Source organism: Bos grunniens, chromosome 8 (assembly GCF_055505025.1).
Source record: "Bos grunniens cultivar Pamir isolate PY7600 chromosome 8, Bosgru_T2T1.0, whole genome shotgun sequence".
Lineage (NCBI taxonomy): Eukaryota > Metazoa > Chordata > Mammalia > Artiodactyla > Bovidae > Bos > Bos grunniens.
Genome location: NC_141172.1, coordinates 91,032,819 through 91,047,675, shown reverse-complemented (window position 1 = coordinate 91,047,675; position 14,857 = coordinate 91,032,819). Strand labels below are relative to the sequence as shown.

The window sequence follows — 14,857 nt, the reverse complement described above, 5'->3', positions numbered from 1 at the left end:
ACGACTGAAGCGACTTAGCAGCAGCAGTGACTACATTCCACCCATTTAAGTAACAATCTCAGATAAGTACAAATATAGACCCCAAGTGAAAATACCCCACATTAAGATTGTTTTTTAATCGAAATCATCACATCTACAGAGCTTCCCTGGTGGCTCAAACGGTAAAGAATCTGACCCAAGTTCAACCCCTGGGTCACGAAGATCCTCTGGAGAAGGGATTGGCTACCCACTGCAGTATTCTTGCCTGGAGAATTCCATGGACAGAGGAGCCTGGCAGGCTACAGTCCATGGGGTCGCAAAGAGTCGGACATGGCTAAGTGACTAACACTTTCACACTCATTACATCTACCATAGACAGAGAAGCTTGATTGTTTCTTGAGTTTGCTTCCATTTTGTTTTGAGCCACTTTGCTTTCTTCAAAATGTCTGATTATTCTCCACACAGGTGCTCTGGGTAGAGTTCAGTATTCCATTAATACTGAACAATTCACATACAAATGGGTAGTTTAACCTTAGATATTTCCCCAAGGCCTGAAGAGGCTGACACAAATATAAACAGAATTGGAAGAGCTGGTAAAATATTTAGCTGAAACTTTAAAGAAATTTTTCTCTCTCTGGGGCTTCCTGGTGATGGTTGTAATGCAGCTGAACTACTTTAGCTCTGTATGTTTTATCCTCCCTCCTGGATGCAGGCTTTCTGATATCCCTGGATGTTTGAATTACACACCACATGGACACAAAGGGCGGACTACGCTAGTCTATCCAGTTGCATCAATAGCTTCTTAGATCCCTTTTCTGATTCTATTATTCTGTGACTGCCTAGTAGCTCATCCTTTTTTTGTTGTTGTTAGAATCTCACATATAGAGATAAAAAAGAACATACTATTTTGAAAGAATTAAGATAAGAATTAAAGGAAAACACTTAATGTTTAAAAGGAAGACAATATGAAGTGGGACACAAGTGTCTATTTTTAATGGATCTAACCTAAGAGAATTTTGTTTTAATAATGATGACTTATTACACCAATACTTATCAGGGATCTGCTCTGTATACCAAGCACTATATTTGCTTCCTGATAATAATGATGATGAGAATAATAGCAGTTAACGTTATAACCAACTTAGATAGCATATTCAAAAGCAGAGACATTACTTTGCCAACAAAGGTCCATCTAGTCAAGGCTATGGTTTTTCCTGTGGTCATGTATGGATGTGAGAGTTGGACTGTGAAGAAGGCTGAACGCCGAAGAATTGATGCTTTTGAACTGTGGTGTTGGAGAAGACTCTTGAGAGTCCCTTGGACTGCAAGGGAGATGCAACCAGTCCATTCTGAAGGAGATCAGCCCTGGGATTTCTTTGGAAGGAATGATGCTAAAGCTGAAACTCCAGTACTTTGGCCACCTCATGGGAAGAGTTGACTCATTGGAAAAGACTCTGATGCTGGCAGGGATTGGGGGCAGGAGAAGAAGGGGCCGACAGAGGATGAGATGGCTGGATGGCATCACTGACTCGATGGACATGAGTCTGAGTGAACTCTGGGAGTTGGTGATGAACAGGGAGGCCTGGCGTGCTGCGATTCATGGGGTCGCAAAGAGTCAGACATGACTAAGCGACTGAACTGAACTGAACTGAACATTTGCTGAGGACTTATGACTTCACAAATGAGACACGCATAGGCCCAACACTCATGGAAATGTAAAAGCAGGCAGGAAAATTAGACATTGAACAAATAATCCCAGGTGTTACTAATGTGATACGAAATTGCAGGGTACAATGGGAGGGTGTTGCAGGTGGCCTGATCTAGTCTAGGGGTCAGCAAAGGCTTCTCTGAGGATGTGACATTTTAGAATTAGCTACACAAAAGAGAAGCATCCCAGGTAGAGTGAGGGCAATGGGCAAGAGACCTGATCAAGCAAAAGATATATGTTGCAAGAACTGAGAAAACTGGCTAAAACTTCGGGGCCCAGGGGAGAGTGGGAAGATGAGAGTGGAAAGAAGGTGGTGGGAGCTGGATCTTGCTGAGGCCAGAGTTTCAGCTTCATCCCAGAGCAATGAGGAGCCACTGGTAGATGTGAAACAAGTGGGTGACATGACCAGTTTGGGGCTTTAGGAAGATTACTCTGACTGGATTGGAAGGGAAGAGAGGGAATGTGCAGAGGGCAAGAATGATGGTGGCTTAGACTGGAGAAATGGCAGTGTTTGTAATACCTCTCCAGATTAGAGTCAGATCCCAGTCAGGCTAACAGATGCATCCTCCCATAGACCCTGGTTATTTATGTTAATATTAAGGGAAATTTCCATTCTCAAAACTGCTTCCTTCACATGCATGAGAGCCATGCCACAAAGAGGTATGAATGAAAGGCAGCAGGAAAACATGGAAAGGAGACAACACAAGGCTCACTCATCCTCCTCTGGAATTCCAAGCCTGGATCTGCTGGTTCCCAACTCCCTTCGGTGTCTTGGGAAGCAGTGCTGTATTGATGCACTCAACAAAGAAAAGAAGTGCAGAGTTTGCCTAGAAATAGTTCATAGGCCATAAAAATATTGCACAGTATAATGTGAGAAAATGGACTTCTAAAAAGGATCATTTTAAGATTATTATTTAGATTATTTCTAAAAAGGACTATATAAGCAAAGGTATTCTAGTTATTTACCTAAGATCCTTTTACCTTAAAAGGAGGGTTCATTTCAAAAGCCTGAGTTGTAAGCTCTATTGTTAGCCCAATCTGTGCTAAGTGGGATGGAAAGTTCTCATCTCCCTCTGGGTTCAAAGAATCCATCAGTCATTCATCAAGCATATTATTGAGCAACTACATGATGAAAGGCACTGGAATACAACAATTAATTAAAGGTTTTACATACAGCTTCCAGTCCAGTGAGAAGATGAAGGGCTAGACATTAAACTATTACACAGTTAAATTTTAAAAGTGCAACTGTGGTAAGTTCTACAAAAGAAAAGTATGTTTACTATGAGGGCTTAGGAAAGGAGCCTCTGACCTATTCAACTACTTAGGGAAGTGATGGCTGAAAATAGAAGGATGAATACAAGTTAAATGGGTAAAGAGAGAATACAAGAATAGTGGTAAAATTGATTTGACACACATGTTTAGAGCCCTCTTCAGGTACCAAGTGTCGTAATAGGTAACTGTGGTCCGCACGTGAATGAGACCTGGTCTGCATGTTAGGGAAAAGAATAAGGGCTGAATCTTGCTAATGACTAGCTATCATAATTTGATTATTAGTTTACCCAAACCTCAGCATCTTAATCTGTAAAGTATGAAAATGACATCTATTTTGCAGAATTCGAAATGTACAAAGCCCTTAGCTCACTGCCTGACCTGTAAGTAGCAAGTTTTTTAATGACCAGGTCCAGAGTCAGCATGACATAATGTCAGAAGATCTGTTCTTGGTGTTCGGAGCTCACTAGTGTCCATCAAACTCAGTTCAATTCAGTTCAGTCACACAGTCATGTCCGACTCTTTGTGAAGCCATGGACTACAGCACTCTAGGCCTCCCTGTCCATCACCAACTACGGGAGTTTACTCAAATTCATACCCACTGAGTCGATGATGCCATCCAACCATCTCATCCTCTGTCAGCCCCTTTTCCTCCCTCCTTCAATCTTTCCCAGCATCAGGATCTTTTCAAATGTATCAGTTCTTCATATCAGGTAGCTAAAGTATCAGAGTTTCAGCTTCAGCATCAGTCCTTCCAATGAATATTCAGGACTGATTTCCTTTAGGATGGACTGGTTGGATCTCCTTGCAGTCCAAGGGACTCTCAAGAGTCTTCTGCAATACCACAGTTTAGAAGCATCAATTCTTTGGTGCCCAGTTTTCTTCATAGTCCAACTCTCACATCCATACATGACCACTGGAAAAATCACAACCTTGACTAGACAGACCTTTGTAGGCAAAGTAATGTCTCTGCTTTTTAATATGCTATCTAGGTTGGTCATAGCTTTCCTTCCATGAGCAAGTGTCTTTTAATTTCATGGCTGCAGTCACCATCAGCAGTGATTTTGGAGCCCCCAAAAATAAACTCTGACACTGTTTCCACTGTTTCCCCATCTATTTGCCATGAAGTGATGGGACCATATGCCATGATCTTAGTTTTCTGAATGTTGAGTTTTAAGCCAACTTTTTCACTCTTCTTTTTCACTTTCTTTTCTTTTTTTTTTTTGCTTTTCTTTTGTGTGTGTGTGTGTGTGTGTGTGTTTTAATTTTATTTTTTAACTTTACAATATTTTATTGGTTTTGCTATATATCAACATGAATCTGCCACAGGTATACACGTGTTCCCCATCCTGAACCCTCCTCCCTCCTCCCTCCCCATACCATCCTTCTGGGTCATCCCAGCGCACCAGCCCTAAGCATCCAGTATCATGCATCGAACAAGGACTGGTGACTCGTTTCATATATATATTATACAGAGTGAAGTAAGCCAGAAAGAAAAACACCAATACAGTATCCTCTTTCACTTTCATCAAGAGGCTCTTTAGTTCTTCTTCACTTTGTGCCATAAGGGTGGTGTCATCTGCATATCTGAGGTTATTGATACTTCTCCCAGCAATCTTGATTCCAGTTTGTGCTTCCTCCAACCCAGCATTTCTCATGATGTACTCTGCATATAAATTAAATAAGCAGGGTGACAATATACAGCTTTGACATACTCCTTTCCCAATTTGGAACCTGTCTGTTGTTCCACATCCAGTTCTAACTGTTGCTTCCTGACCAGTATACAGATTTCTCAAGAGGCAGGTCAGATGGTCTGGTATTCCAATCTCGGAGAATTTTCCAGTTTGTTGTGATCCACACAGTCAAAGTCTTTGGCCTAGTCAGTAAAGCAGAAATAGATGTTTTTCTGGAACTCTCTTGCTTTTTCGATAATCCAACAGATGTTGGCAATTTGATCTCTGGTTTCTCTGCCTTTTCTAAAACTGCTTGAACAACTGGAAGTTCATGGCTCACATATTGCTGAAGCCTGGCTTGGAAAATTTTGAGCATTACTTTGCTAGTGTGTGAAATGAGTGCAATTGTGTGATAGTTTGAGCATTCTTTGGCACTGCCTTCCTTAGGAATTGGAATGAAAACTGACTTTTTCCAGTCCTGTGGGCACTGCTGAGTTTTCCAAATTTGCTGGCATATTGAGTGCAGTACTTTCACAGCATCATATTTTAAGATTTGAAATAGCTCGACTGGAATTCCATCAGCTCCACTAGCTTTGTTCATATTGATGCTTCCTAAGGTCCACTTGACTTCACATTCCAGGACATCTGGCTTTAGGTGAGTGATCACACCATCGTGGTTATCTGTGTCATGAAGATCTTTTTTGTATAGTTCTTCTGTGTATTCTTGCCACCTATTCTTAATATCTTCTGCTTCTGTTAGGTCCATACCATTTCTGTCCTTTATTGAGCCCATCTTGCAGGAAATGTTCCCTTGGTATCTTTAATTTTCTTGAAGAGATCACTAGACTTTCCCATTCTATTGTTTTCCTCTGTTTCTTTACACTGTTCACTGAGGAAGGCTTTCTTATCTCCCCTTGCTATTCTTTGGAACTCTGCATTCGAATGGGTGTATCTTTCCCTTTCTCCTTTGCTTTTCACTTCTCTTCTTTTCACAGCTATTTGCAAGGCCTCCTTAGACAGCCATTTTGCCTTTTTGCATTTCTTTTTCTTGGGGATAGTCTTGATCCCTGTCTCCTGTACAATGTCATGAACCTTTGTCCATAATTCATCAGGCATTCTATCAGATCTAATCCCCTGAATCTATTGCTCACTTCCACTGTATAATCTTAAGGGATTTGATTTGGGTCATACCGGAATGGTCTAGTGGTTTTCCCTACTTTCTTTAATTTAAGTCTGAACTTGGCAATAAGGAGTTCATGATCTGAGCCACAGTCAGCTCCCAGTCTTGTTTTCACTGACTGTATAGAGCTTCTCCATCTTTGGCTGCAAAGAATATAATCCGTCTGATTTCTGTATTGACCATCTGATAATACCATGTGTATAGTCTTCTCTTGTGTTGCTACAAGAGGGTGTTTGCTATGACCAGTGCATTCTCTTGGCAAAATTCTATTAGCTATTGCCCTGCTTCATTCTGTACTCCAAGGCCAAGTTCTCCTGTTACTCCAGGTATCTCTCAACCTCCTACTTTTGCATTCCAGTCCCCTATGATGAAAAGGACATTTTTTTGGTGTTAGTTCTAGAAGGTCTTGTAGGTCTTCATAGAACTGTTCAACTTCAGCTTCTTCAGCATTACTGGTCGGGGCATAGACTTGGATTACTGTGATATTGAATGAGGCAATACCCCAAGTCCAAGGTCAGGAGCTGTGGCTGCACTTCGCTGGAATGGCTGTGAGGAGATACCCCACATCCAAGGTCAGAGAAACCCCAGCAGGCCCTGGAGTGGCTGTGAAGAGATATCCCACTCCCAAGCACAACAGAGAAGCCCCAGCAAGATGGTAGGAGGGGCAAATTAGCCTTTAGAATTAAACCCCATTCCCATCAGAGACGCTGAGAGGGCTCAAATAAACCTTTTGCACACCAGGATCCGGGGACCCCCACAGAGATTGAAACAGAACTGTGTTTGAGCATCTCCTGTGGAGGTATGGGTCAGCAGTGGACTGCCACAGGGACAGGGGCTTTGAGTGCAGCAGACTTGGGTATGGCATAAGCCCTCTTGGAGGTGGTCGCCATTAACCCCACCATAGAGCTGCCAGAACTTACAGAGGACTAGGAAATAGACTCTTGGAAGGCGCAAACAGAACCTTGTGTGCACTAGGACCCAGGAGAAATGAGCAGTGACCCCACAAGAGACTGACTGGGACTTGCCCATTGAGCATCCAGGAGTCTCCAGCAGAGACATGGGTCAGTGGTGGCCTGCTGCAGGGTTAGGGGCAGTGAGCATAGCAGTACATGCATAGGATCTTTTGAAGAAGGTCGCCATTATCTTCATTACCTCCACCATAGTTTGGCCCCAGGTAAATAGCAGGGAGGGAACACAGCTCCACCCATCAACAGAAAATTGAATTAAAGATTTACTGAGCATGGCCCCACCATCAGAACAAGACCCAGTTTCCCCCTCAGTAAGTTTCTCCCACCAGGAAGCTTCCATAAGCCTCTTATCCTTCTTCATCAGAGGGCAGACAGACTGAAAACCACAACCACAGAAAACTAACCAATCTGATCACATGGACCACAGCCTTGTCTAACTCAATTGAACTATGAGCCATGCCATCTAGTTCCACCAAGACAGACGGGTCATGGGGGAGAGTTCTGACAAAATGTGTTCCACTGGAGAAGGAAATGGCAAAGCACATCAGTATTCTTGCCTTGAGAACCCCATAAACAGTATGAAAAGGCAAAAAGATAGGACACTGAAAGATGAACTCCCCAGGTCGGTAGGTGCCCAATATGCTACTGGAGATCAGTGGAGAAATAACTTCAGAAAGAATGAAGAGACGGAGCCAAAGTAAAAACAACACCCAGGTGTGGATGTGCCTGGTGATGGAAGTAAAGTCCAATGCTGTAAAGAGCAATATTGCATAGGAAACAGGAATGTTAGGTCCATGAATCAAGGTAAATTGGAGTGGTCAAACAGGAGATGGCAAGAATGACCATCGACATTTTAGGAATGAGTGAACTAAAGTGGACTGGAATGGGTGAATTTAACTCAGATGACCATATCTACTACTGTTGGGAAGAATCCCTTAGAAGAAATGGAGTAGCCATCATGGTCAACAAAAGAGTCCAAAATGCAGTACTTGGATGCAATCCCCAAAATGACAGAACAATCTCTGTTCATTTCCATCAGACTATCTGGGTTCGTATTCCACATCCAAAGTTTACTAGCTCTGTGGTCTTGGGCAAATAACAAACTTTCTAATCTTCAGTTCCTTTATTTATAAAAGGACCATAATAGAAATACCTCATAAGTTTTTGGGGAGAATCAAAGGAGAAATGTATGAAAAGTGTGAAATATGGCTAAGTACTTAGCCTATGTGTTATGTAAGTACAAGGTGCTGTCTCAGCACAGATGAATAGGCAGTAAATTATTTTTATTTTTGTTCTTCCTTGATAGGAGGGTGAAATTCGATAAGGCCAAAGACTTCAGACAGAGTCTTGATCTAGGCTTTAAAAAATGAATAGCTGTTGGATAAACAGAATGCTGATAAGTTTGCCTTACTCAAGCTATAGGGTTGCAATCTGCTACTGTAAGAACAGCCTAGGCTTAAGGCTTAAGGAGAATATTTTAAAAGACTAGTGAGTTTATTCTAATAAACATCTTCTCTCCATTTGTTCCCATGACCTGGAAGACAGGCTGATGTGGTCAGTAATCGTGTGGACTTTGAAGTGAAACAGACATAGGTTCTAATCCAATCCCTACTACTTCTAGCTGTGTGATCTTACTACTTTTATTACTTACTATTACTTGCTACATTTCACTGAGCTCCTAGTTGATTAATCCTTAAAAAGGAAGTATTACTAGAGTCCTTTTTATGAGGTTTTTATAAGGATTAATCAGGTTTTTATGAGGATTAATCAAGATAATGCAGATAAACATCAGTTAGCACATAAAAATCAATAAATGTTAGCTAATATTATTGATGCCTCATTAAGGTTATGCTAGCATAAAACATTAGAATTTATCCAGTGTGTGAATGAACAGTTGAACACAAGTATATGCCATACAGCCTGTTCAACAGTGAGATATCCAAAGAAATATCACAAAGCAGGTGGTTAGTCACTTTGTGGCAATGATTGTAGGTATTTAACTTTGTGGGCCCAGTAACTCTGAAAATTATGCAAAGCTGCCCACCAAAAAATATTGACATAGATTAATGACTTACTTCACTGAACGTAGTTTTTTAACTTACAAACATGAGGCATGTTTCTGTAGCCAATCTATAAATAAATATATGGAACACCCATTGTTAATATCTTGATATATTTTCTTCCCAGGGGTGTGTGTGTGTGTGTACACATGTGTATATATGATATACATGAGGGAGCCACAGTATTTAAAATAACTATGAATGCATGCATGCTCAGTTGTGTCCAACTGTTTGCAACCCCATGGACTGTAATCTACCAGGCACCTCTGTCCATGGAATTCTCCAGGCAAGAATACTGAAGTGGGTTGCCACTTCCTTCTCCAGGGGATCTTCCTGACTCAGAGATCGAACCCACATCTCCTTCATTGGCAGGCAGATTCTTTACCACTACACCACCTGGGAAGCCCTTAAAGTAACTATATACATATTTAACTCTGATCAGACCATACAAGAGCCTTTTCTCCATTTGTCATATGAGCATTTGCTTTGTTTTATTAAATATGCTTTACAAACATGATTTATACATTAGATAACGTTCTATAAGGATGCGACAAATAATTTAACTATTGCCATATTGTTAGATCCTTTTCTGTGTGTCAAAACTAATTAATCTTCAAATATAAATTGTTTATTACCAAATTCAGTAATTTCTTAATCTGTAGGTGTGTAAACAACTTGAAAAAAAGAAAAAAAAAACCCAGGTTGATTCTTTTCTTTGAAATAACTCTAGATCCTGTATTAATACTTCTGTACAACTTCCATGAATTATACTGTCTCATGTACTGTATCTTTAATAGTGACAGAGAGCTTCTGCATGACTCCCAGCGCACTGCCTCTCCTCACTGTGAGGTCTTGCATGCTGGAGAACTATGACATTATTGGATCTTGTCCTGCTAGCCACCTCCTCTGTTGCTCCTAACTGTCTTACATACCATTCCATTTTAGAAAATATACAACATGACTCAGCATTGGATAACAGAGTTATCTAAGGGAAAGAGATCATTTCATAATTACACCAAAAATAAATTCAATGAACTTCAAATATACTACAGCATAAAGACTAATGAACATAAAAGAGGTGAATTCATGGTTTGGGGTCATGTATATTTTGATCTCAGGTTGCAGGATTTGTGTAGTTCTAATCAAGGAAGGGCACAATCTTTAATTTATTATCTTAACTTTATGCTTTGCCTAATAAGCAATTTATAATATTACCAAGGTTGATTTCATATGTCATTTTATAATTTCTAAAGAATTCCGACAGGCTCTCAATATAAAGAAGAAAGCTGTTTTATATTTTCTATTTGTTGTTTTCATCTGTTTGCTTCTGGAGAGAGAATAGTTACTTATGTGAGGATAGAACATTTATTTATGTGAAAGCTGGTATGAAAGAGCATGTACCTATGTTGGTACATGGAAATTTATGTCTATGACTGTGTGTGTTTGAAAAATGCAAGGTCGTTATCAGACTCTAAAGAATGATAGGGAAAAAAAATTTTGAAAACAACTCTAGGAATAATTTATATTCAAAACATTTCTTTTTCTGCCTCATAGCTACATCATCCCTCTCAAGGCTTCCGTTTTGGAACTGTCCGGGAGAGCAGTGCTGAAGACTATGTGAGGCAAAGCTTCCCAGAGATGCATGAGTATATGAGAAGGTACAATGTACCAGCCACCCTGGATGGAGTGGCGTATCTAAAGTGAGTGTCAACCTTTTCAGTCCAAAAAGTTCTCAATGAAAAAGAAGTCTTGCTACTGATGTAATGTTTGTTGGTTTTTTTCTTTTTAATGTTATCTAAATATACCCATTGTGTGTTCCATAATACCTCACACCATATGAGATCCAGGAGACAGTATGGAATAAATGTGCATTTAATTATGTGACCTAGTTTTCTAGTTACCTCCACAGTCCCAAGCTGGCAGTAGCTTTGATCAAAGTGCCAGTAGGGTCAGTAGTGTAGCAGATGGTGGAGGAAGTAAATGTTGGCTTGACATCACTTGGGAAAATAATGGTGCTGAAATGATCAAACACTCAGGGAATGTGGCCAGAGGATAAAGTGTCCCAAAGCAACCCTTTCCTTCACAGTGAATCTCTAAGCCTGTGGACTGTCTCCTCTTGCCACAAGGAAGTGGGATTTATCTTAGAGATACCCTGTAGAAAAGAAATAAGATAAAAGGCAATGATTCCCATGCCTGCATCCTTTTCATCAGAATTTATGAGAAGCAATCAAGAGCAATCACATTGCCATGGCAGATTATCAGAGCTATAATTCAGGGAAGCTAAATGCAAAGGAAGATGGTGCATTTCTGGGTCTGCTCAACTAGTCTGCCTGGGAGAAGGGGATGAATGGCTCCTGATAAGCGCCACAGCATGCAAGCAAGCAGTCCTCCCCCTCCTGCCTGATGGTCTCGGGACAATAACATACATTCAAACTCCAATCCCTACAATCGTGTAGTACCAGAAAACTGGTTTCTCTATCATCAAACACAATTATCTCCCCAATGACAGCAGAACTAGGCACCTCAAATTCTTTTTTAAGAAAGAAGGGAAGCAAATAATTTTATGGGACATAAGGGCTCTGTATTTCTCAAAAACTCTAGTAATCAGCCCTGAAAACAATTTTATGGACTAAACTAGAGTCTAGAAAGGAAACTTTGTGTTCTCAGATTTGCACAGGTATATATAGTGTGAAACACTATGAAATGGCACTTTCCATTTTGTAAGAACTTTAAAACATTAGAGTCACTCTCTGACACAGAGTTTAGTGCTCCTTTGCACCCCAACAACTCCTCTTTATCCTCTCCATCAGAGAAATCCATGGCTGAGAAAAAGAATAAGATGTCAGGAAGAAAGAAATGGCTCCCCACTTTATAGTAATGGGTGACAAATTCAGCCCTTCTGGCAGTGTGAAAGGATGAGAAAAGCCCCTGCTGCAGTGGAGCAATTCCACTCTACTCTGGATATTCATTTGTTCTGGAGGATTTACCTCCAAGGCCCCAGAGCTCAGTTGGCCATACTCTAGCTGGAGAGAAGAAATTGTTAGGAAAACAGGCACAGATGAAGGAGCTGAGACCCAAAAGAATCAACTTGTCCATGGAAATACAGCTAGCAAGTGGCAGTCAGGACCAGAACCATGACTTTGGAATGTAGCCACTGCTGCAGGCTAGCCTGAGAACTATAACTGGAAAGCCGGTCCTTGATATTCAAGGTACAGTCCACATTCCAGCAACATCCATGTAGCAGGTAGCACCTGGGAGCATATGAGAAATGAAGATTCTCAGGTCCCATCACAGAATCTGCATTTTTAACAAGCTCCCCAGGTGAGTTACAGATTGAGGTAACTTTGGAACAAAGGTTATCATTAATGCCCTCTGTCTTCTTCCCTCTGAGCTTCTCTCCCCACTTTTGGCCCATATACAGCCTATGCTACTATTCACTACTCCAAAAAACCAAGGTCCCCAATTTACCCTCTGACATACGAGTGCCATGACCTACAGGGCACTACCCCTGGAGTCATCTGTAAAGAGAGGTTCCTATGTTAAAGCTGCCCCTCCCCTCTCCCATCAGATTCCCTGAGCTTCATCCTAACTCACTTCAGTTCAGTTCAGTTCAGTTCAGTCACTCAGTCGTGTCCGACTCTTTGCAACCCCATGAATCGCAGCACACCAGGCCTCCCTGTCCATCACCAACTCCTGGAGTTCACCCAAATTCACATCCATTGAGTCAGTGATGCCATCCAGCCATCTCATCCTCTGTCGTCCCCTTCTCCTCCTGCCCCCAATCCCTCCCAGCATCAGAGTCTTTTCCAAGAGTCAACTCTTCACATGAGGTGGCCGAAGTACTGGAGTTTCAGCTTTAACATCAGTCCTTCTAAAGAACACCCAGGGCTGATCTCCTTTAAAATGGACTGGTTGGATCTCCTTGGAGGGACTCTCAGGACTCTCAGCAAAAACAAGACCGGGAGCTGACTGTGGCTCAGATCATGAGCTCCTTATTGCCAAATTCAGACTAACTCACTTAGGACCCTACTTTTTGAAGTGACAGTATTCCAATAAATGAATCCCTATTAAAGTAATAATTACTTTATTTTTATATGTTTATATATAACTAGTTTTGTGATATATGTGTTATGAAATGAATGTTCAAAAAGACAGCATGATTTTATAATAGGAGAAACAACTGTAGGCTCTGACAACTGTAAGGATGATTCAGCCAGTCTAGAAGCTCCTTATACCAGGATCAAACCCTGCCACTTCCTCACCAGTGACTCAGGGCCCCATGGGAGTCTGTGAGCTAATTGCTTCTTGCCTTCCTATGTAATAGAGACCTGCCATAGATAACTTCACTTTGCAATTCAAAATCATGTGGAGTTATTTAGGGATACCACTCAGATGGACCACAGGAATTACTTGTTAGAAAACTGAGCCCTAACTTTTTATACTCTTATTGCTGCCACAAATATTTACAGAGCATTAGTAAATGGTAACTTGGTCCTATGTAGCTCGCAAGGTACATTTTGGTACTGTGAGAATAAAGCTTTCATTAAAGAAATACCTTTCAGCTTGATTTTTATTTTACTGCCAGGATTCCATTAAGGTTTCTGATCCTCAGCTTCCAGGATACAATTCATATACCAAGCCCTTTATGGATCTTCCCGCAGCTCTGAAGCTGAGAGATGTTTTCCATTTTGGTTGAAGTTAAACATAATAAAAAAAAGATTTATGAGTATGGCCCTGCCCATCAGAACAAGACCCAGTTTCCTCTTCAGTCAGTCTCTCCCGTCAGGAAGCTTCCATAAGCCTCTTATCCTTCTTCATCAGAGGGCAGATAGACCGAAAACCACAATCATAGAAAACTAACCAATCTGATCACATGGACCACAGCCTTGTCTAACTCAATTAAACTATGAGCCATGCCATATAGGGCCATCCAAGATGGACAGGTCATGGGGGAGAGTTCTGACAAAATGTGTTCCACTGGAGAAGGAAATGGCAAAGCACGTCAGTATTCTTGCCTTGAGAACCCCATGAACAGTATGAAAAGGCAAAAAGATAGGACACTGAAAGATGAACTCCCCGGGTCAATAGGTGCCCAATATGCTACTGGAGATCAATGGAGAAATAACTCCAGAAAGGATGAAGAGATGGAGCCAAAGCAAAAACAACACCCAGGTGTGGATGTGCCTGGTGATGGAAGTAAAGTCCAATGCTGTAAAGAGCAATATTTCATAGGAAACAGGAATGTTAGGTCCATGAATCAAGGTAAATTCGAGTGGTCAGACAGGAGATGGCAAGAGTGATCATCGACATTTTAGGAATGAGTGAACTAAAATGGACTGGATTGGGTGAATTTAACTCAAATGACCATTATATCTACTACTGTTGGCAAGAATCCCTTAGAAGAAATGGAGTAGCCATCATAGTCAACAAAAGAGTCTGAAATGCAGTACTTGGATGCGATCTCAAAAATGACAGAATGATCTCTGTTCATTTCCAAGGCAAAACATTCAATATCACAGTAACCCAAAACTAATCCCTGACCAGTAATGCTGAAGAAGCTGAAGTTGAACAGTTTTATGAAGACCTACAAGACCTTCTGGAACTAACGCCCAAAAACACTGTCCTTTTTGTTACAGGGAACTGGAATGCAAAAGTAGAAAGTCAAGAGATACCTGGAGTAACAGGAAAATTTGAACTTGGAGTACAGAATGAAGCAGGGCAAAGGCTAATAGAGCTTTGCCATAAGAACACACTGGTCATAGCAAACACCCTCTTCCAGAAACACAAGAGATGACTCTACACATGGACAGAACCAGATGATCAATACCAAAATCAGATGGGTTATATTCTTTGCAGCCAAAGATGGAGAAGCTCTATACAGTCAGTAAAAACAAGACCAGGAGCTGACCAATGGATCAAATCATGAACTCCTTATTGCCAAGTTCAGACTTAAATTGAAGAAAGTAGGGAAAACTACTAGACCATTCAGATATGACCTAAATCAAATCCCTTAAGATTAT

The 14,857-nt window shown here is 41.0% G+C and overlaps 1 protein-coding gene across 2 annotated transcripts in view; it reads left to right on the top strand.

Moving 5' to 3' along the window:
- Positions 1-14,857, top strand: part of GRIN3A (glutamate ionotropic receptor NMDA type subunit 3A) — a 205,755-nt gene that overhangs the window by 124,751 nt on the left and 66,147 nt on the right. For both annotated transcript variants that reach the window (XM_086315751.1, XM_086315750.1), the window contains exon 4: positions 10,392-10,537. In XM_086315751.1, coding sequence (XP_086171877.1) covers positions 10,392-10,537 — 146 coding nt within the window. The remainder of the gene's footprint in view (positions 1-10,391; positions 10,538-14,857) is intronic.